General features: G+C 49.6%; 2 protein-coding genes and 1 pseudogene across 3 annotated transcripts in view; 1 reads left to right on the top strand and 2 right to left on the bottom strand.

Annotated features, from left to right (window-relative positions):
* Positions 1-4596, bottom strand: part of TNIP1 (TNFAIP3 interacting protein 1) — a 52832-nt gene extending 48236 nt beyond the window's left edge. Inside the window, exon 1 of the mRNA XM_027081509.1 lies at positions 4231-4596. The gene's annotated coding sequence lies outside the window, so the exon portion shown is untranslated. The remainder of the gene's footprint in view (positions 1-4230) is intronic.
* Positions 4597-16217: 11621 nt separating this feature from the next.
* ANXA6 (annexin A6) overlaps positions 16218-20969 on the bottom strand; it is a 52064-nt gene continuing 47312 nt past the window's right edge. For both annotated transcript variants that reach the window (XM_027081502.1, XM_027081505.1), the window contains one exon: positions 16218-16633. In XM_027081502.1, the coding sequence (XP_026937303.1) occupies positions 16574-16633 (60 nt within the window). In that variant the 3' untranslated portion in view covers positions 16218-16573. The remainder of the gene's footprint in view (positions 16634-20969) is intronic.
* On the top strand, positions 18206-19652 carry LOC113606841 (N-acetyllactosaminide beta-1,3-N-acetylglucosaminyltransferase 2-like; annotated as a pseudogene).

Below are 20969 nucleotides of genomic sequence, written 5' to 3'. Positions count from 1 at the left end.
CCCCAAAGTGCCGGGTGATTCCTAGAGGTGGGCTTGTTGGACAGTGCTCTAGTATGGCACAAAAAGGTCACACAGTCATCTTTTTGCCCGATTCCCTCCTGGATAATTTTTCTTAACAACTGCAATATGTGAGAAGATGCATCTCTTCGAAGTCATGACCACATCCACCTCTTCCATCCATTTCAGTCTGAGTTCTAAACATTCCATGTTAGGGGCCATTGGACCGTTGATCACAATCCCCTATTTGGCAGATGGTAAACTGAGTCCTCAGAGTAGTAAAGAACTTACTTAAGGCCACGCACATGGAGTGATGGAACCAGGGTTGGAACCCAGGTCCTTGGCTCCCGGTCATATGTGCTCTTTCCACTGCATCATGTTGTCTTTACAGTGTCCTGATTTTTCTTACTTTCTTACAGAAACTCAACACTCATGATGAACGTAGGCCATGGACCTAACTAATGGGGTTCTAAACATTCAACCACTGCCTTCCTGGGTGGCTCTCTAAGTCTCTGTTCCTCTCTAAAAAATGGAGATAATGATTACCTACCCCTTAGGTGATCATGAGGATAAATGAGATAATGTAAGTAAAGCCCAACGCTTGGCACACAGTAGGCATTCAGGAAAAGATAGTGGTTTGTAGATGTGGATTGCACGCATTGAGTAGAACTTCACTGTTAAACCCAGGAATGCAACCTCCCCAGGCTCCATCCCACCATCCACAAACTCTCTGGGACCCTAGACTCTGGGGGCTAGGCAGGGTAGGAGATGGGCCCCCTAGCCTGGCACCCCCTTTTCCCCCCAGCCCTGGAAGGAAATTTCCAAGCTGGGAAGCTGGGCCTGACACTGAGAACTGAGTGACTTAGTCAGCTGGGAATCTCTTGCTCTTCCAGAGTGAGGACAAGCAGCAGTGCAAAGCCCCACCTGGCAGGAGAATCAAAAGGCCTGTGTGTTGTTTCGTTGTTTCGTTTTGTTTTAAGGCAGGCGGTTTCCCAATCTCTTTTCTACCACTCCCCCGCCGCCTTCCACCACCTCCACCAAGGCTGCTCCAAAGTTTCACACCTAAATCCACATTTGAGGGATATGAAACACATACCAAAAAGCCCTCAACCTGTAAGTGATTTAGCTCTAAATCAAGGGCCTAAAAAGGAGTGAAAGCTGCATATTAAAAACATTAGAAGGTAATATTTATGGCATATTTGCTGTGTGCTAGGTCTGCACTTTCACATATCTCCCAACCAGCCTCTGAGGTCAGAACCATTATCACCCCCCCTTCACAGATGAAACTGGGGCTCTGAGGCGTGAGGTGACTTCCACAGGGCCTTCAGCAGCAACAGATCACTGGAACATGAAGATCCCGGTTCTTAATCTCTTCACGCTCTTGAACATTATATTACGGAGTCATGCCAGCTAGCAAGGCACAGAACTCAAAATGCCAGTCCTTAAAGAGTCCTTAGAAAGGATCAAGCCTTTTTCTTACAGGGATGAAGCCACTGAGGGCCAGGGAGGGCCAGGGACTTGTCACAAGTCTTACAGCAAGTTTGGGATAGTACTTAAGTCTCCTGCTCCCGGAGCAATGCTATTTCCACACATCTCAGTCATGGAAAACAGAGCTTCTAAGACAAACGAACATGTGCCTCACTCTGATAGGTGAATTAGTGAGTCTGGGCCTTCGCTAGGGGTGATGAGCAGCTAATGAACTAAGAAAGGAGCAATCCTGGGTCTGGATCCCTTCCTTAGATCCAGTCCCACATCTCCATAGCCGGAGGCAATCTCAGGAATGGAAAATCCTACGATGGATTCTAGGTGCTTTTTGGTGTTGGGTGTGTGTGTATATATGAGAGGGAGATTTCAGTGATAAATGAGAAATGCATGTCAAGCACATGGTGTCGGCTGAAATTGTATTAGGTAATTGTATTTGGGGGTAAAGAGTAAATAAATGAGCAGTCTATGGTCTCTGCTTCCCACCCTAAGCCCCAGAAAGCATTTAGTTCTATCTACATCCCAAATAACTGCATGAGAGGATGGATACAACGGCGCTAAGAAATCCATAACTTTGGGGCTTCCCTGGTGGCGCAGAGGTTAAGAATCTGCCTGCTAATGCAGGGGATACGGGTTCGGGCCCTGGTCCGGGAAGATCCCACATGCCGTGGAGCAACTAAGCCCGTGTGCCACAACTACTGAAGGCTGCACGCCTAGAGCCCATGCTCTGCAACAAGAGAAGCCACCGCAATGAGAAGCCCGCACACTGCAACGAGGAGTAGCCCCACTTGCCACAACTAGAGAAAACCCACGCACAGCGATGAAGACCCAACGTAGCCAAAAATAAATAAATAAAAATTTATTTAAAAAAAAAAGAAATCCATAACTTTTCACATTCATTCAGCACTTTAAGGTGAATTAAACCGTTTCATATTAACAGTTTGCCCCACTTCCAAGAGGCATGTCATGCAAGGGTTAGGAGGTGGACTCTGGAGTCTGATAGACCCTGGCTTGGATCACAGTCCTGCCACTTATACCTCACGATGACTCTCCTCCAGTTTCCTCATCAATAACAAGAAAGTTAAAACAGTGCCCAATACACAGGGTAGAAAGAATGAAACGTCACAGAACCTGGCATCAGTGAGAGGCAACAACGATACTTATGATCAGCCCTATAGGGTGGGCAGGGATCATTCATCTACTCTTTCCAGTGAGGACCTCAGGGCCCAGAGCTGTGGAGGAACTTGTCCTAGACCTCACAAAGTGTTCTTGGAAACACCAGGCTTAGAAGGCATTTCTCCTTTTCCTCCAGGGTCTTTCCTGTTTTCCTCTTTTTTCATCCCAACTGTTTCCGCTGCGTCCCTGGGCTTGCCTCTTACTCTAGGCTTTCTAGGGCACCGCTGGAGGAGAGGAAAGGGCAAAGTGACAGTGGGGGAAATTCCCGCCTGTAGCAGACGTGGCCTAGCCAGGCCCCTCCCACAGTTCCTGGGAGCCCCAGGCCAGCTCCTCTCCCTCTGGCCTCCCTGTCTCCAGCTCAGAATGTCAAGCAGATCTGGGTTTGGATCCAAGCTTGCCCCTTGTCATCCTCCTGGAAGTGGGAAGAGGTCAGCCAGGCTCAGCCCAGCCCCTGAAGGAGGCAGACGCATGGGAACCAGAGCATTTCCTAATCCTGGGAAGCCCTGACGGTGCTGTTCAGCCTCACCCTAAGTCCTCTCCCATGCACCCTCTTCTAGGGCCCCTCCCACTTCTCCCTCCATTCTTCCTTCTCCAGCCCAGAAGCCACTGTGACAGCGACTTGGCCTCCACTCCTTGCTCCTCCTAGCCAGGGACTTCCCTGGGCTGGGCCTCTGACCAGCTTTGGAAAATCTGGACTGACTGTGATCAAAGAGGAGGCTGCACCACCACTGTCTGCCAGCCCATCACCCACTCCTAGTGCCTCGGGCTCTCTCTGTGTTAAAGGCTCAACCACAGAAAGGTCCAGCTGACGCTGGAGGAGAGCAGGTGGGAGAGCCCTCCAGACGTCCTCTCTCCTCCGTGTTACGGAGGGCCCCAGCCTTCCACCATGTTCCCAGGGGAGGCAGGGCCAGACTCCCACCTGGTCTCTTCCTGTCTAGCTTTAGACCACTGAAGTGCCCAACACATGCCCACACACTCAACCCTCAAAAACTCACAGACGCATAATCGTGTAATGACCCAGACACAGACGCCCACGGACACACTCACACACAAACACATAGACAACGCTCACACGCTTTTGCTCACACAGTCGCACACACAGGCACCTCGGGAGACGTGACACACGCTCACAAACGTAGACACACGTTCTCACACATGCACACACACACACCTGCCTTCACACTTGCAAACCTACCTAACCCCTTTTCTTGAGAGAAGGATAAGACAAAAATAGACCTTTCTTTTCCTTCCCTTTGGAAAAATTGGCAGCAAACCGGAGAGAAAAAGACTGGCTGAGAAGGCAGAGCAAGAAGAGGAGGGCAGGAAGAGGAAATAAGAAATGCAGGGAGAGACGCAAGAGGAGAACCAGGCCAGGCAAGGAGGTAGAGGCCCAGAGGCCAAGCCCTGAGCGGGTGAGGGAGCTGGGTCGGGGCAGCCACAGATCCCAGCTGGCAGGAAAGCGGAGGGGGGCCAGGTGGCTCATGGCTCAGCCAGGAGGGTCTGGTGGCCCCGGCAGTCTTGTGTGGTGAGCCCTTGCCCTGTCCTGGCTCACGGCCCCCGGGCCGGGTCACTCACCTGGGGAAGGGCAGGGGAGGACGGGGTCTGTGCAGCGGGGCTGCCACCCGAGAAGGCTCCTCAGCTCACTGCGCTTCTGCAGGAAGGAGAGCTGGGCCAGGCTGACTTTTAGGCAGGAGGGGAATTCCCCACAACAGAGACGCAGGCAGCCCCGCAGACTCGACTGAGGCCCATCCCGCCCCCTGGCAGAGCACAGGGCCCTTCTTTGTCAGTTCCCCACCTGTCACTTCCCAGACGGGCTGTCGCTTGCTGTGAATTCCAGGGCAGGGAGGGGGGTCTTGGTAAGAGCCCGCCCGGAAGCCTGATGATTCTGTGGCTGGACTGGGAACTCGCCCAGGGGCAGAGGCAACCCAGCCGGCCCACCCTGCCCCAGCATCGGTTCTCCCCGAGGACCTCGATCTCTTCCTTTGCCTAAGGTGGGGGGATTCCAGCACCCAGGGTCCTGGCCAAAATCACCAGCCGCCCAGCGCACATCCTCTTGCCCATCCCCCCTCCCCGTTCTTCTCCCATCTGTTTCCACTTAGTTTCTTCTCCACAGGGTAGGAAAAAGCCCACTCCTTCCCTCTGTGCCGGATCTCACTGAGACGTTGAGTGGGGCCTTAGAGACCTACCCACCAATGAGCAGCCCAGCTCTGCACTAACTCCTGAGGCTCACTTCCCCATCCTGAGCCTCAGTGATCTCCTGCTGTAAAATGGGGATAATGAGTCCTGCTTTGCCTGCCTCCTGTGATGGTAATTAAAATAAAATGATAGTTTACAGACATTCTTTGTAAACTACTGACTACTTTACAAACGTAAGGTCTCAGTTCATTATCTGCTGAGAAGATGCCAAGGAGGAGATGGATGGGGACCATCTGGATGAGCTGGCCTTTCTCCATCATTCCCGGTTCTGGAGTTTCATCATTCTTGCACAACATTATAGACCACCGAAGACCTAGGAATGGACAAGTCACACCCCCTTTCTGCCCACTCAGAGCTCTGGGCTGCGCTGTCCAGTACAGTAGCCATTAGCAGTACATGGCTATTTAAATATAAATTTGTTGAAATTAATAAAATTAATAATTCAGTTCCCCAGTAGCACTAGCCACGTCGCAAGTGCTAAAGAGCCATGTGTGGCTACCACCTTAGACTGCACATGTATAGAATATTTCCATCACTACAGAAAGTTCTATTGGATAGCTTTGCTCTGGGGGCTACAGGCAAATCAATAGGTAACTACAGTCAAGGGTGGCAGAGTTATATTTTGACAGGAGGAATACAAGGAGCTATAGGAGCCAGGACAAGGGAGCGTCTGGTCAGGATTTGGGATCTGGGAAGTCTTCCTAAAGGAAGGGACACTTTGGCTGAGACCCGAAAGTAGCCAAGCAAGAGCATAAGGAAGGGTGTTCTCAGCAAAGGGAATAGAATATGCAAAGAGAAGAGAGAGTACATTCAGGGAACTGAAAATTGTTCACTCTGAGTGGACCATGGAGTTTGAAGCAAGCAAAGGGGAAGTGACAGAGGTGGGTCTGGAGAAATACCCAGGGTCAGATATCAAGAGGCCACATCAGTCCTGGACAGGGCATTGGGAGGTAGGGGGACAGGGGGTGACGGAGTGGGAGAGCCCACTGACTCTGATGCTCAACTGCTTTTGTGCCCTTCAGATTGGGATTGCCCGGGGAATGCTAGAGACACCTCCTGGCCCAACAGTCTCACTTTACAGATGTGGAAGTAAAGAACAGACAGGGGAAGTGACTTTCCAAGTGAGTTAATCGAGGGACTTCCTGACTCTTAGTCCAGTGCTCTTTCCCACACCACACTCAGTCCCCCAGTTGCACAGGCTGCTTTTTAAATGTTTCAATAGCCACATCTGGCAAGCAGCTACCATACCAAACCGTGCAGAAAGTCCTACAGGACTAATGACAGCAGTCCCTGAGCTAGACCAGGCGCAAAGGGTGATACGCTTCCATGCATGTAAACTCTTTTCTCTGTGGGGAGTAAAAATATACCTTCTCACACCCACGTTGTCAGATGCTCCCATCTCTGTCCTCTGATACCAAATTGCAAGGCCTCCCTTACTCATGTCCCCAACAGCTCAGAAACTGGCATTTGGGATGATGGCAGGACTCAGCATCAGGGAGAGAGATCTTGCTCCTGGCTCCCTTTGTGAAGCCCCCTGAGTCAGCCAGAGCCTTCTGTGAAATTGAGGAATGTCCCGCAATTTCCTAGAGGAAATGGAGTTTCAGATTCCTCATTAGTATAATGTGTAATTCAGCCCTGATGTTCCGGGATTGTGATATTTCCCCCATACACAGTAGTTTCTCTCCAGAGGCCACAGTCATCATAGATCCTCTGTGAATTCACAAAACTCAGCTTAGACTGGGTCCTGCTCCTGGAGTCCTAAATGGTGGAGGGAACTTAAAGGGCTAAGGAGGCTCGAGTAGCTGGACCCACATGAGCTGCAATCTCCAGTTAGAACACTTGGTTTGCGTACCCAGTGGGAAGATTAGCTCTGGGCTTTCCCTGCTCAAATGCTGAGAACAATCAGCTTCTCCCACCTTCTCTTCCCCTTCTTCCTTCTTCCAGCCATGGATTTCCTGAAATTGCCTTCCCTGTTCAGGCCAAGGGTTAGACATCAAGGAAGAAGAGGCCCTTGGACTGGGTATCGGAAGACTTGAGTTTGAGTCCTGGCTCTGCTGTGTGGTCCTGGGCAAGTTCCTTCCCCTCTCTGGTCCTTAGCTTCGCCTTCCATAACATGAAGGAATCAGACTAGATGATCACGAAGCGACCTTCCCTTCTGACACTGTAAGGAAGTCTAAAAGTTCAAAGGAAGGAGAAATCAGAGCAGGCCAAGATGGTCAGGAAATAATCACAGTAATATCTGATACTTAAGATTAACATGTACCAGGCATGGTACTAAGTGCTCTTCAATGCGTTCTTTTATGCATTCCTCATCAGAACCCTGTGAGATTGGTACTGCGGTTTTACAAAGGAGGAAACTGAGGCTTATAGTGGTTTGAGCCAACAGCTACTAAGTGGCATAGCTGGAGTTCAAACTCAGGTAATTAATGTCTCCAGAGCTTACCTGGGGGAGATGAGAGCTTTGCTGAACTTCAAAAGATGGGTGAGATTTGGATATACAGGGGGAAGCTCTCACAGGCCCACTCCTTTGCTACTTAATTAACCGGACACCCCGCTGCCCACCCCACCCTGACGTCTCTGGTCTCGTTGCTGATGTTGTGGGAATAGCATTGAGCCCGTCTCATAATAGTCAATCAATATTTATTTAGCGAATGAATAGATTTGACTCTGTGGGCTTCCTGATTCATCAATTCTGTTGAAAGCTCCCCCAGTGCTATTTGAACCTAGACCAGGACTCTGGGCAGATTTCTGGATCCCACCATAGACCTGAGGTATCAGACTCTCGGGGATAGAGCCCTAGAGATGGCACTTTAAATAACCTTTCAGGGGTAGTCTTAGTACTTAGCAGTTTGAGAAGCCCAAGCTCCCTAAGCTGGGTCTTCCAACTCCAAAGTGAGAATTACCTGCTCAGATACAGGCAGCCAAGAACTCACTGTCATGAACTAGCGGGAAGTACCAAGTATGCTAGCACTTCTCTGGGTCACCCAAACATCAAATCTGTGACTTTTGCAAAAATGCTTTGAGTCCACAAGCATCCACTAGGTGCTAGGCCCATTGCTGTTGCTGACTCACTATGTGACCTCAGTAGAAATTTCCTCTCTGTCTCTCACCTTCCTCATTTGTGAAAAGCGGTCAATTCTCTTTGCCCATCTATAACTCAGGGAATAGCTGTGTGCGTAGAGGTGTGCCCATTAGGATGATTTCATAAAGAATATCATAGGTGAGGGGTTTGTCAACTTTAGTGTCTGTCAGAATCATCTGATCCATTTGGTCTTGGGTGGGGGCCTTAGATCAGTGTTTCTCAATCCAGGCAGCACATCAGAATCACCTGGGGAGCCTTGTAAAACTACAGATGCCGAGGCCCCACCCCAGAGTAATTACAGCATAATCTCAGGGGGGGGTGTGGCCTGGGATTGGTATTTAAAAAGCTCCCCAGGGCTTCCCTGGTGGCGCAGTGGTTAAGAATCCGCTTGCCAATGCAGGGGACACGGGTTTGAGCCCTGGTTCAGGAAGATCCCACACGCCGTGGAGCAACTATGCCCGTGCACCACAGCTACCAAGGCTGCGCTCTAGAGCCCGCGAACCACAACTACTGAGCCCACGTGCCATAACTATTAAAGCCCGTGCGCCTGGAGCCCGTGCTCTGCAGCAAGAGAAGCCACTGCAATAAGACCGTGTGCTGCAACGAAGAGTAGCGCCCACTCGCCGCAACTAGAGAAAGCCCGCGCACAGCAACGAAGACCCAATGCAGCCAAAAATAAATAAAAATAAAATAAATTAAATTTAAAAATAAATAAATAAAAAGCTCCCCAGGTGATTCAAAGTTGTGACCACTGCCCTCAAAGGTCTTTTCTAACAGTTGGTTCTGATGCAGGTGGTCGCAGGACCTCACTGTTTCCTTTTTTTGTACCAGGGAAGGTAGCTTCTCAGTACCAGGGTCAGAGTCCAGGAGGAGAACAGATCTTAGCATCTGGAGAGCTCTATCCCTCTTCTGTGGGTCACAGGACATCATACATGGTGGATGTGAAAGGAAAAATTAAAACTCACACCAAGTCACTACGAAGAGAGGAGGTACATATAATTCTGTCAACACCTGAAAAATGGAATTCAGGGATGCATTTTGCAAAATTGTTGTTTCCAAGGAAACAGAAACAGGGCAGGCGGTATGTAGCAAGAGTCAAAGCAAGAAAATCCAAGGACAAATGTTGCAAGACTGCGCTGCTGAAGGAAGTGGTTTCTTAGCATATCAGCTCTGGAACAAAGCTTTGAGATTATCCAGACCAACCCCCTGGCCAGACGGAAGGAGACCTAAGGCCCAGGGAGGGGGAGGCATGTGCCCAAGGTTGAGTTAGCTTTACAATCCAGGCTTCCAGAACACCTCCTGCCTGCTGCCCTTTGTCCCTCAAGTACGTATCACTTCTGCTTTTGTTCCAGATTCCCAGCCCACCCTCTACCCTCACACCCTCTTGGATAGCACCCAGGATCAAAGGATGGGACTAAATCTGTGAGCCTGGATCTACACCGGCCAGATGACAGGGATGAAAGCCAGCGGGAGACTGGGGGGAGCTGGAGAGGAAGGAGCAGTGTCTGATGATGCGGCCTGACCTCAGAAAGGAAGCCTGGTCACCAGGGGGAATTTCCCTGGGTGAGGTCTCATGTCTACGCAAATATTGCACTCCAATTAACCTGGACCCCAAGATGGGAGAGAGACAGGGGAGAGAGGGGACCCTGGGAGAGGTAGGGAATTGGGAAGGCAGGTAATAGGGCCTGAACTTCCCAGGTACCAGGCACTGTGCTAGGGTCTTTGTGTGCTTAATCTCATTTTGTTCCTGAAACATCCTCCTAAGTAGGAAGGTTGGGAGCCTGAGACCCAGTAAGGGGAAGGTACATTTGCCCATGAGAAAGCACAGCACTTCTGACCCTGAGGGGAGAGGTCATGATGAGGATGGGTCTGGTGTTGCAGCTGCTGACTAAGGTGACAGTAATGGGGCCCAAGTCTGAGAAGTCTGGCAGTTTCGTTTTAGGTTTCCATCTCACTCACCTGGGGAGTTTTATTCTGGAAACAGCAAAAAGGCATCAGGAATGTAGTGACCCTGACTTCCTGTGGGCAAATCCGAGCCCTCAAGTTTTCCCAGGTTCAAGGGTAGGAGGTTGGGGGTGACAGCTGGCGCTGTTAACCCTTTCACCACCAGCTTCTTCTAGAACACTCCAAGAGAAGTGGAGAACGGGCTGGAGGCTTTTGAAGGAAAATCTCTCTCTCCCTCCTGCACCTTTACATTTCACTCACCTTGAGGCTCACTTCCTCCAGGAATCCTTTCCCGGGGATTCTTCTCCATTGCAAGGCTGACCCCCCAGCTCCTCCAGGGAGCTAGTCTTGCCTCCCCAGAGCTCAAGGCAGGGTAGTTAGGCCCAAAGTCTGCCCACCAGACAGCCTGGTTGTTCCTCCTCCTATCGAAGAACAGAACAAAGAATATACACCGGAACAGGCAGGTCACAGGTTCCTAGAGCTGTGTGCTGCACAGCAAGGCTGTGTGCCAGGAAAAGCATGAGCTCACACGTGCCCTAGCGAGTGTGTGTGAAACGCCAGTTTGGGTGCTTGTGTGAGGCCCTTCCTGTGTGGCCAGCAGTGCATCTGTGGGCAGCGGTGTCTGTCTTTCTATTTGTGACCAACCGTGTTTTGGAGGCCTAATCATTTTTCTCTCTATGGTCAAGAATGTGTGTTTCTGATTCTGGGTATACAGTGTGTGTCCCTGTGGCTGTGTCTGGTGGTGATTTGGAATTGTGTGTGTGTGTGTGTGTGTGTGTGTGTGTGCGTGTGTGTGTGTGTGTGTGTGTGGTAAGTAGTACTTATGGGCTTTGAGTGGATACCCGATGTGTGGGAAAGTAGAAATGGAGATCCCTGGCCCAGCACAGGCTTGGGATCTCTGTGTCATTCCCCGCCCTCCCTGCTCTCCTATCAGGCCCTCCCATCCCCACCCATGGCTATCTCCAGGTAAAGGTCCATGGCCATCTCTGTGGGGTAGCCACTAGGGGTTTCTGGCTACAGCTGGCAGCACTGAAGGCAGGTGGTGGGGCTAGAGGAAGGGGTAGGACCATCCCACAGAATCTGTTAACTGCTAGACACCTGGGCCTGGGGGAAGGGCCAGTTCCCAGATGGCTCTGGTTGAGGGCCTCCTCAGTCCTCACCTAGCTGAGCGGAGGGCGATGGGATGGCCCGCACCAGGGGCCTTGGCCTCTTCCTGCCTTTAAATCACTTCCTGCTGCCTCTGGGCTCCCAGGTGATGACACCTGGCTTCACCTCGGCCTCCCTCTCTTGTTCCCCATGGCAGGTCAGGCAGTTTCCTTGGTTTCCTGTTCCCTCTTGTGTCTTTCTTTTCTCCATCTCTGCTTCCCCCTACCCTGGCTCGGGTCCTCATCCCTCCACGTCAGGGGAATAACTGCAAGCCTGTCCGATGGTCTCCCAGCTGCTGGGCTGGTCTCCTCCTCCACGCAGGGCCCCAGAGATGGCTTTCTAAAGGATGTCTCTAATATACTACTCCCATCCCCAGCACATTCGGGGGCTGGCTAGGGCCCAGAGGGAAAGGGCCACAGTCCAGCCCAGACTCTCCGTGATCTTCCCAAACGTTGTCTTCACGCTGGGTGCGGGGCCCAGGACCTCCACGGGCACACCCCACTGCCTCCAATTCCCACCTCTATACCTTTACTCAAGTTGTCCCTGCCTGCGACTCTCTCCCTCCTTCAATATCTTTTACCATTGAGAGCTTCTCTACCCATCTTTTGAGGTGCTTCTCACATGCCCTCTTTCCAGGGAGATTTTTCATGCCTCTCTGTGGTTAATCTGTGGCCTCTGCACTTGGTACCCCTTCCTACTGCGTGTTTGGTTGAATTTTTCTTATAATCTTTCCCGACTTAGCTCTCTGAAGGTAAGGAGAACAGTTGTAGGGACTCAGTTAATCATCAGAGGCTCTTTTTTTTTTTTTTGCGGTACGCGGGCCTCTCACTGTTGTGGCCTCTCCCGTTGCAGAGCAACAGGCTCCGGACGTGCAGGACCAGCGGCCATGGCTCACGGGCCCAGCCGCTCCGCGGCACGTGGGATCTTCCAGGTCCGGGGCACGAACCCGCGTCCCCTGCCTCGGCAGGCGGACTCTCAACCACTGCGCCACCAGGGAAGCCCATCATCAGAGGCTCTTGAAAGAGACTCCTCTCTGTCTTTCTCTGCTCTGAAATGGAATCCAGCCTATTTATTAATAATGAAGAGGTGATATTTATTGAGTCTTTGCTGTGTCCTGGACAGTGTCCCCAGAGATAGACATGCATTGCCTTAGTTCATCTTCACAACAACCCTGTGAGATAGAAACCTTGGTTGTTCCCATTTCACACATAAGGACATCAAGGCCTAGTGAGGCCAAGCAACTTACCTACTTCTCAGTGGTTGGCTGGCATTCAGATCCAGGCTGGTCTGCCTGCCTCCCTCCCTCCATAGATCTAACTAGGCTCAGTGACAGAACTAGAATTTCCCAATTGCCTAACTGCAGCTCTGAAGTGGGGAAGTCTGCCCTGGGAAACCTGAGGTCTGAGGGGAGCGGGGAGGCCCGTTAGAGGGGTGATTTACCGCTCTGGGTTCTGAAATTTGGACTGTGCAACTTGACGCTTCTCCCTCCTGTTCTCAGCTCTGCTATCAGGAGGAAGAGGGGGATGTGTCACCCGAGAGAGCAGAGCCGGAATCAGGAGACCCGGGTGCTAGCTGCAGGACTAGCCCTTGCTGACAGCGCGGCCACAGTCTGCTCTCTGGGCCTCGATTTCCAAACTTGGGAAATAAGAGGGTTGGTTTGGATGATCTCTAAGACCATTTCCAGCTCAGTCAACCCATGACGTGCTGTCTTCAGGCAATTTGCGTCACCACTTGGACCCTGAGTTTCCTCGTTAGTAGAATGAGGTGCTCACCCCTGCAAAGCAGCAGAGGATTACTGAGGAGGGGAATCACTCCGGTGGGATCACTCTGGTGATGGTGACTCGCGACTCTCAGCAAAGCCAGGCACAGCAAGTTATCAGGGTGCTGTAAATAGCCAACAGTTCCCACAATGTTCTCCGACAGCAGGAAATGTGATGGCAGCGATTCCCAAAGAGTCGCTCTCTGCTCAGCTTAAAAGGGCAACCTCCTCCCAACCAGCCACTTCCTTCAGACATTTCCTCCTGGTCCCAAAGACCAAGGTGGGCGCATACCAGTCCAGGGCTGCCGAGAAGCGTTTGCCCCGAGAGAAAAGGCACGGCTCAGGGCAGGAGGGGAGCCGACTCAGGGCTGAAGCCCTCTCGGAGGGGAAGACTGAAGAAAGTGGAAGGACGTGCAGGGTGTTGACAGAAGCACTGGACCGGGGCCAGGACTGCACGGTTCCAGTTTTCTGCCGCTGAAAGGCTACGTGACCCTAGGCCTGCTGCTTCCTCTCTGTGAAGTGACAGTTGTCTGTCTGGCTGAGAGGGAGGTGAGAATTTCTGAGGGTCCCTTCCACACTAGAGCATCACGACCATCCTCCTGTGCTCCCACTTTGAGACAGCAGCGGTCTGGGCTTCTGCTTTCTCTTTCCTTTTAGTTTTAATTTAGTCCCCACCACTTCTCTCCGTTGAACTCTGGCCACAGAAACAACCTCCAGTGTTGTTTAGTACACTTTTGGAGACGGCTGGATGGGAGGGACACTTGAACATAATCTTTTAAGGATTAGGACCACAGTGGTCTAAGTTGTTCTGTCTTTAGCATCTTGCACACGGCATGGCACGTAGGAGGCATTCAGTACGCATGAGGTGCATGAGTGGATGGATGAATGAACGAATGAGGTGCCTTGGATTCAGAACAGTGGTTACTCCCTCCTCTGCCACAGCTCCAAGAAAAAAGCGGGATTTGCTCTGCAGGTACCTGGGACTTAGCGCAACTGTTGTAGTAGCCTCCCAACTGGCCACCCTCCCTTCATAGTCTTTGCTTAAATTCAGAGGCTTACCTTCCCCGGCCAAGAACCTCCAAAGGCTCCCCCTGGGTTATGAGATAAAATCCTGACTTACAAGGTCCTCTAAGTGGATGCAAACTCCCATTTCTAATCTCATCTACCTCCCCTCAAAACGCTGAGGGTCTCCCTCCTACTGCTGACCTATCCCAGAATGCAACATACCTTAACTGAAAATTCAAGTTAACAAGTGAAAACTGCATGTTGAGGGATTAGTGTGGTGTCCGGTACACGGCCAGTGCTCCCTTTGAGCTATCCTTCTTCCTGCTTTCCAGGAATTCTAGAAATTCCTGGTTTTTCCACTTGTGTATTCCCCTCAGCCTCATGAGGTCTTCCCATGGCCTCAGATTCCATCACTCTTTCCTTTCCATCCCCAGCCTATTTTTCCCTCGGAGGTTTTATTTATTTTTTTTGGCTGCGCTGTGTGGCATGAGGGGAATCTCAGTTTCCCGACCAGGGATCAAAACCCGTGCCCCCTGCATTGGGAGCACAGAGTCTTAACCATGGGAGCAGCAAAGTCCCCCCTCGGTGCATACTTTTGTGTGTGTGTGTGGGATCTTCCCGGACCGGGGCACGAACCCGTGTCTCCTGCATCGGCAGGCGGACTCTCAACCACTGCGCCACCAGGGAAGCCCCCCCCCTCGGTGCATACTTTTAAGGCGCTTCCATATTTGTCTTCTGATGCCTCTGTGATGCGCGGCTGATGACTTTTTGAAAACAAAGCCCAAGGAAGCGTCTTGGGAGCCACCTCCCGGCTTCTACAATGGGGCCTGGCTCAGGGCAGGTAGTGCTGGCAGCTGACTCCCAGCCAGATGGCCCCAAACTTCTATGAATCATTTCATTTACCCCACAAAGGCTGTGCCATAGGTAGGACTGGGACCTGTCTTACAAACAAGGAAACTGAGGGTCACAGAGATAACATGGTCACAGCCAGTTAGTGGCAAAGGTCTGACTCCACAGCTCTGAACCACTGTGTTAATTTATCTTCGGTAACAGTTCAATTAAGTTGGGCAAAGAGTCAAACAAGCTCGCAGCTGACCCTCATGGGGGTTTGGGCTCACAGGGTGGAAGAGGGAAGGAAGTGGGAAAGACACAAGGTGAACTGCCTGACTTTCAGACTCATTACGTCAGAGATGAAGACAGGGCTCTTCGAGACTGTTAGGACCAACCCCTCACTGTACAAATGGAGTCACTGAGGCCCAGTGAGGGCAGGGGCTGGTCCAAGGTCACACAAGACCAGACTCGGGACTTCCCTGGCGGTCTAGTGGTTAAGACTGTGCTTCCACTGCCAGGGGACCCGGGTTTGATCCCTGGTCAGGGAACTAAGATCCCACATGCCATGCACAAAGCAGCCAAAAACATAAATAAATAAGAAAAAAAGAAAAGAAAAAAGACCAGACGCAGCACATTTCCCAATGTCCCCACGCCATTCCCTGCTCAGCAGCTCCAACAAACACACGCTGAACTGCAGGAGAGGGCAGGTCCGCCGGGCCAGGGAGCAGAGCCCTCCAGCCAGTAGGCACCCACATGCCATGGTCACTGGATAACTGTAAGTCCGTGGTCGCTAGATAACTTTAGATCTGAGTCCCAGAGCAGAAGCAGAGCTGGGGGAAGGGAGATGGAGAAAGTGCAGCTGACCTCCCGTTGATCACTGATCTTCACAAACTGGAAGCTCTCCACAGGCCTCCCCAGATCACGATCACATCTGGTGCCCCTGAAGAGTTCAAAAGAGGAAGTCTGGGCTCGGATGTCATGGATGAAGCGTGCACAGAGAAACATCCTGGTAGCAGAGGGAGGAGAGCGGACCTGAGACCCAGACCCGGCTGCGCCAGCCTCCCCAGGCTGACCTGAGCTCAGACCCTCATTTGGGATTCCCAGGAAGGGATGGGAAGATAGAAAGTCACTCCTGGGCAGGTTAACACCTCAGCTCTAATGGCAACAATCTGGGCTTGCAGGTTCTAGGTCAAAACCACAGATCCCTCTTGGAAATGTATTTATGTGTCTGTATGTCTCTTTTTATTTAAAGAGAGAAGAAATGGAAAGGGAATGATTTGGAGGCACATCCTAGAATGTCAATGTTAGAAAGCCAAGATCTTTTTGTTGAACTCTCTCATTTTGTAGCCAAGAGCAAGGAGACTCAGGGAGGGAAAGAGACTGGTGCAAGGTCATAGGGCAAGTGTGTGGCGGATACAAATTTGAACACAGGTATCTGCACTCCTGGTTCAGTGGTCTAGCACAAGAACCGGGACAGAGGTGGTGGTGAAACGGTGGGAGGATTGTCAGTTGGCCCGAAGATATTTCTTCCTCGCCCACCGCCCCCAGAACTGGCACCTGCCACCACACCCCACCATGCAAAGCACACACATCACTCGCTTCACATTCAGAGCCTCAGAATGTTTTTGGCTTCGACAGAGCCCAAACCAGGGCAGGGACTGTGACAACGGACGGAAGCTGGGAAGGCAGGAGGAGGAAGATGGGGAGAGGAGGTGGACAGGATCAATGGCTACGGTTCTTCAGCCACTCAGACGTGAGTAGGAGTGACCGTGCCGTGCCCTTACTGGCTAGTGGGAGTGGGAGCTTTTCCTAAACCCCAGATGAAGACATGAGCCCACCCTGGCCCCTCCCCCCACCCCTGTCCCTTCTTTAGTCTCTGAAGCTGGAGCATCAGGCTGGGTCGTGGCGGGGGGATGACCACTTCTTAGCAGAGGTGCCCGCCAACGCCGGCGGTCCTAATCCTTGCCTCCACAGAGAGCCAGCAAGGCCTTCAGGAAGTGACCGGAGGTGTCGCCCTGGCAGGGACAGAGGGAGAGCAGAGTGAGTGAAACGATCTTGATGACCTCAAGGCGCCCTCCTCCCAGCCGCTGGCAGCCTGGATGTCTCCCTAGTACGTAAATGTGACCATGTCCCTTCCGTGGCTCCCCATCAACCTCAGGAAAATGTCCAAGCTCTAGGCCTGGCTTCAAGGTCTTGTGTGGTCTGACCCTCATGAAGCTCTGTGGCTTCACCTCCCCCCTTCCTTCTGGGAGCATCTTGGTCATCTTACTACCTACATACCTACCATTGCTCCACCCAGCACGCCCTCCACACTGCCCCCAAATCCTGTCTGCCATCAGATGCCCCCTCCACTGTGAAGCGTTCCTGCCTCTATTCTTGTCTCCTCCCATGGCTGCCTTGCACCCTGCTAACCCTCCCCCCACGGCCATTAACACAAGTGTTACGGCAGTGGTCCCCAAACTTTTTGGCACCGGGGACCGGTTTCGTGGAAGACAATTTTCCCACGAACCGTGGTGGCGGGTGAGGGGAGGGGGACGGTTCAGCGGGAATGCGAGCGATGGGGAGTGACAGGTGAAGCTTCGCTTGCTCGCCCACCACTCACCTCCTGCCGTGCGGCCCGGTTCCTAAGAGCCCGCGGACCGGTACTGATCTGCGGCCCAGGATTGGGGATCCCTGTGTTACGGAATTCCTTATTTGAACAAACATTATTGAGCACTTACTGGGTAACAGGCCCTTGCAAGAATTGATGTGACCATCATTGGATTTATGTTGTATTGTCTGGCATACGACAGGGCTATGGGGGGAGGGAGCAGACTTTCTCCCTCTTTTTAGAGGGCTCCTGTCATTTTTATATTTTTTGTTTCTGTAATTTTTGATATATGATTAAAAGTAATATATTAGGACTTCCCTGGTGGCGCAGTGGTTAAGAATCCACCTGCCAATGCATGGGACACGGGTTCGAGCCCTGGTCCGGGAAGATCCCGCATGCCACGGAGCAACGAAGCCCGTGGCCACAACGACTGAGCCTGCACTCTAGAGCCTGCGAGCCACAACTACTGAACCCACGTGCCACAACTACTGAAGCCTGCATGCCTGGAGCCCGTGCTCCACAAGAGAAGCCACCGCACCACAACGAAGAGTAGCCCCCGTTTGCCACAACTAGAGAAAGCCCAAGGGCAGCAACAAAGACCCAACGCGGCCAAAAGTAAGTAAGTAAATAAATAAATAAAGTTATATATAAAAAAAGAGGAACTTTCCTCTTAAAAAAAAAATCATTGTTGTAAACAATTCAAATCAAAGGATTATACAATAAGTCTCCCTCCTACCCCAACCCCTAACTTCCTAAATCAAGAGGCAGCCACTGTTGTATTTACTTGTGTGATCTTCTAGCAATGCTTTTCCATATGCATATACAAATATGTATATACGGATAACGTCCCTTTTCTGCAGAGCATTCATACTATTCTGGGCCATAATTTCTGACTTAGAGAAGATCCCAAATCACACATAGAACCTCCTCATGCTTTTTCATGGCTGTACTGTACTCTGTCATACGGATGCACTGTAATTTACTTAACCAGTTCTGTATGATGGTAAATGTCCTTATTTATTTGATTGTGGCAGTCTCCAAAAGCAGTAGCCAAGAAAAAAATGGGGAGGGGAAGTAATAATACCCAAAGAAAAGCTCTGGAAGATATCTGACCCTCCCAAGGCACACTGGAACAGGGAACAAGAAAAGCTGAACAGGAGGTACAATCCCATTTTGAACATGTTAGCCAACCAGACAGGGGAAGCGTAAGGATTTTCCAACATAAGCCATCTGAATTATGGTGAACCTAACCTGAGGGTCACGTCAGTAGTTTCAGGTTTCGACAGTTTGCCAGACAGATTTAAAGACTTTCTGTTGTATTTGAGATGTTGAAATTATTCACTGCTTATAGATCAACCAGGTAAGTGCGCAAAGCAGCCCTTCTTATTGCTGGCGATTAAGTCCCTTACTTCACATTTCGATAGAAGGCAAGCGATTTGGGAATCTTGGGGCAAAGAAACCAATGTGGGGAACCAAACAGTGGTGCGAGTCTTCTTACTGGGCCAGACCCCTGCAGGGGACAACCATCCTGACCTTTCAGATGTGCTGAAATTTGAGAGTGAGAAGCACCAAGGCATTCTTATGTGGAACTACAGAGACACCTTCTTCAGTTTATCTCTGAAAGAAGTACTCCTTCTCAGGTGGGTGAGCACTTCCTGCCCAAATGCTGAGTTCGTGTTCAAGGGCGATGATGATGTTTTTGTGAACACCCGTCACATCCTGAATCACTTGAATAGCTTATCCAAGAACAAAGCCAAAGATTTGTTTATAGGTGATGTGACTCCCAATGCTGGACCCCGTCAGGATAAGAAACTGAAGTACTACGTCCTGGAAGTTCTTTACACTGGCGTCTACCCGCCTCATGCAGGGGGAGGGGATTCCTCTACTCTGGCCACCTGGCTCTGAGGCTATACGATGTAACTGGCCAGGTCCTTCTCTACCCCATCGATGCTGTTTATACTGGAATGTGCCTTCAGAAACGTGGCCTCATTCCAGAGAAACACAAAGGCTTCAGGACATTTGATATAGAAGAGTAAAACAGGAATAACATTCGTTCCTATGTAGGTTTGATGTTGGTACATAGTAGAAAACCTCAAGAGATGATTGATATTTGGTCTCGGTTGCAAAATGCTTATTTAAGTTGCTAAATTATGTACAAACTAAATTTTGCATAGAAAGATGTATCTCGAATAGTTCCCATGTGATGTTCTCTCACATTAGAGGTAATTTCTATGTAAAACCATCAAAATTGCCTTTATGAGTAGTATCCATATGAGGGTCTCTAAACCTTTCAGTGTAGTACTTTCTGAAGAGGGAAAGCAGAAGACACTAATGTTTATGTAGGATATGACAGGACGAATGGTTCTGACCCTTCCTGCTGGCTAGTGGTCATTGTTTTCTAACTTGTCCCCCTTGTCATCTGAAATCATGTTTCTGGAATTTGATCGTGTTATCTTTGTTTTATTTTTGTTTTGCTCTCATATGATGATAACCCTATTTCCCATTATAATGAGTGAACTCTCTGTGATTTAGGTATTCATAAACTTATAGGCTACAAAGACATTGTTATGTATGACTCAGTGCTTTCTGTGGAATGGAATAACATTTTCATGAAATTTGGATGAATTTTTAAAAATTGTCTAGAAAAATTTGACTTCTTTCAAAATTTCCTGCCGCCGCAACATTTCCTTGTGTTAATCTAATCAACCAGTTTTGCAAAATGGGAATCACTGTGTGATATTCATCCAGTTTATCTTGTTATGGTCTTATGTTCATAAGGAGGAAGCTTAACTATCTTGTATTTGGTTTGCTGGGTGGTGTTGTGATAGTTCTCTCTTTTTCAGTATTTGAAAATAATGAGTATGATTCCATAATCTTCAAACTGAAGACTGAATTGACCCTGGCAAGCATATTGTGTTTTTGATTTTTCATTGTGAACCAGGAAAGCATATGTAACTTTTGAACTTTAAGTGAAAAGACTGAAGTGGCAGACGTTTTTATCAGTGGTTTGTCAGTTTAAAACTGCAGAATTCTATTCTTGCCATATGGTTACGTGTTGCTTATACAAAATTATTATCCTGAGTAGTGACTGCTTTCCTATCTCAGTGTAGAAGTGCCTGTGTTTTTATTTATTGTTCAGATCAAATACCAAAACATTTTCTTAAATATATTTTGTGTAATATTTTATTTGTATACAGTGTTGTTGATGAATTATTTAACTAGAGCATGGTATTTTAAGTAGTAAGTAGAACATATGTTAGATAAAGTTAACTGTCATTTTTGAATTAGAAAAATTTTTTGGGGGGTGAGGGATATGAACTAGAATTCTGCCAAACTGTTGCTTATATATACTGTCTTGTAACATGCTTTCTTGAGATATTTTTGTGTTATAGATATGAAGATTCTTACCAGATGTGATACTGGGGACTGTAAGAAGATAGAAATAAAGTCACCATATTTTTAATTGTCATGTGAAAAAAAAAATTGAAAATAGAACTACCATATGACTCAGCAATTTCAATCCTGGATATTTATCCAAAGAAAACAAAAATATTAATTAGAAAAGATATATGCATTCCTATGTTCAGAGCAGCATTATTCACAATAGCTAAGATATGGAAGCAACCCAAGTGCCCATCAATTGATGAATGGATAAAGAAGATGTGGTATATACATACAATGGAATATTACTCAGCCATAAAAAAAATCTTTGCCATATGTTCACTTAGAACATATGCTAAGTGAAATAAATAAGAAAGAGA

Source organism: Aethalodelphis obliquidens, unplaced genomic scaffold (assembly GCF_003676395.1).
Source record: "Aethalodelphis obliquidens isolate GAN/ISIS:26980383/991018 unplaced genomic scaffold, ASM367639v1 scaffold45, whole genome shotgun sequence".
Taxonomy (NCBI): domain Eukaryota; kingdom Metazoa; phylum Chordata; class Mammalia; order Artiodactyla; family Delphinidae; genus Aethalodelphis; species Aethalodelphis obliquidens.
Note: the sequence above shows the minus strand (reverse complement) of the source record. Positions and strands in the feature narration are given on the sequence as shown.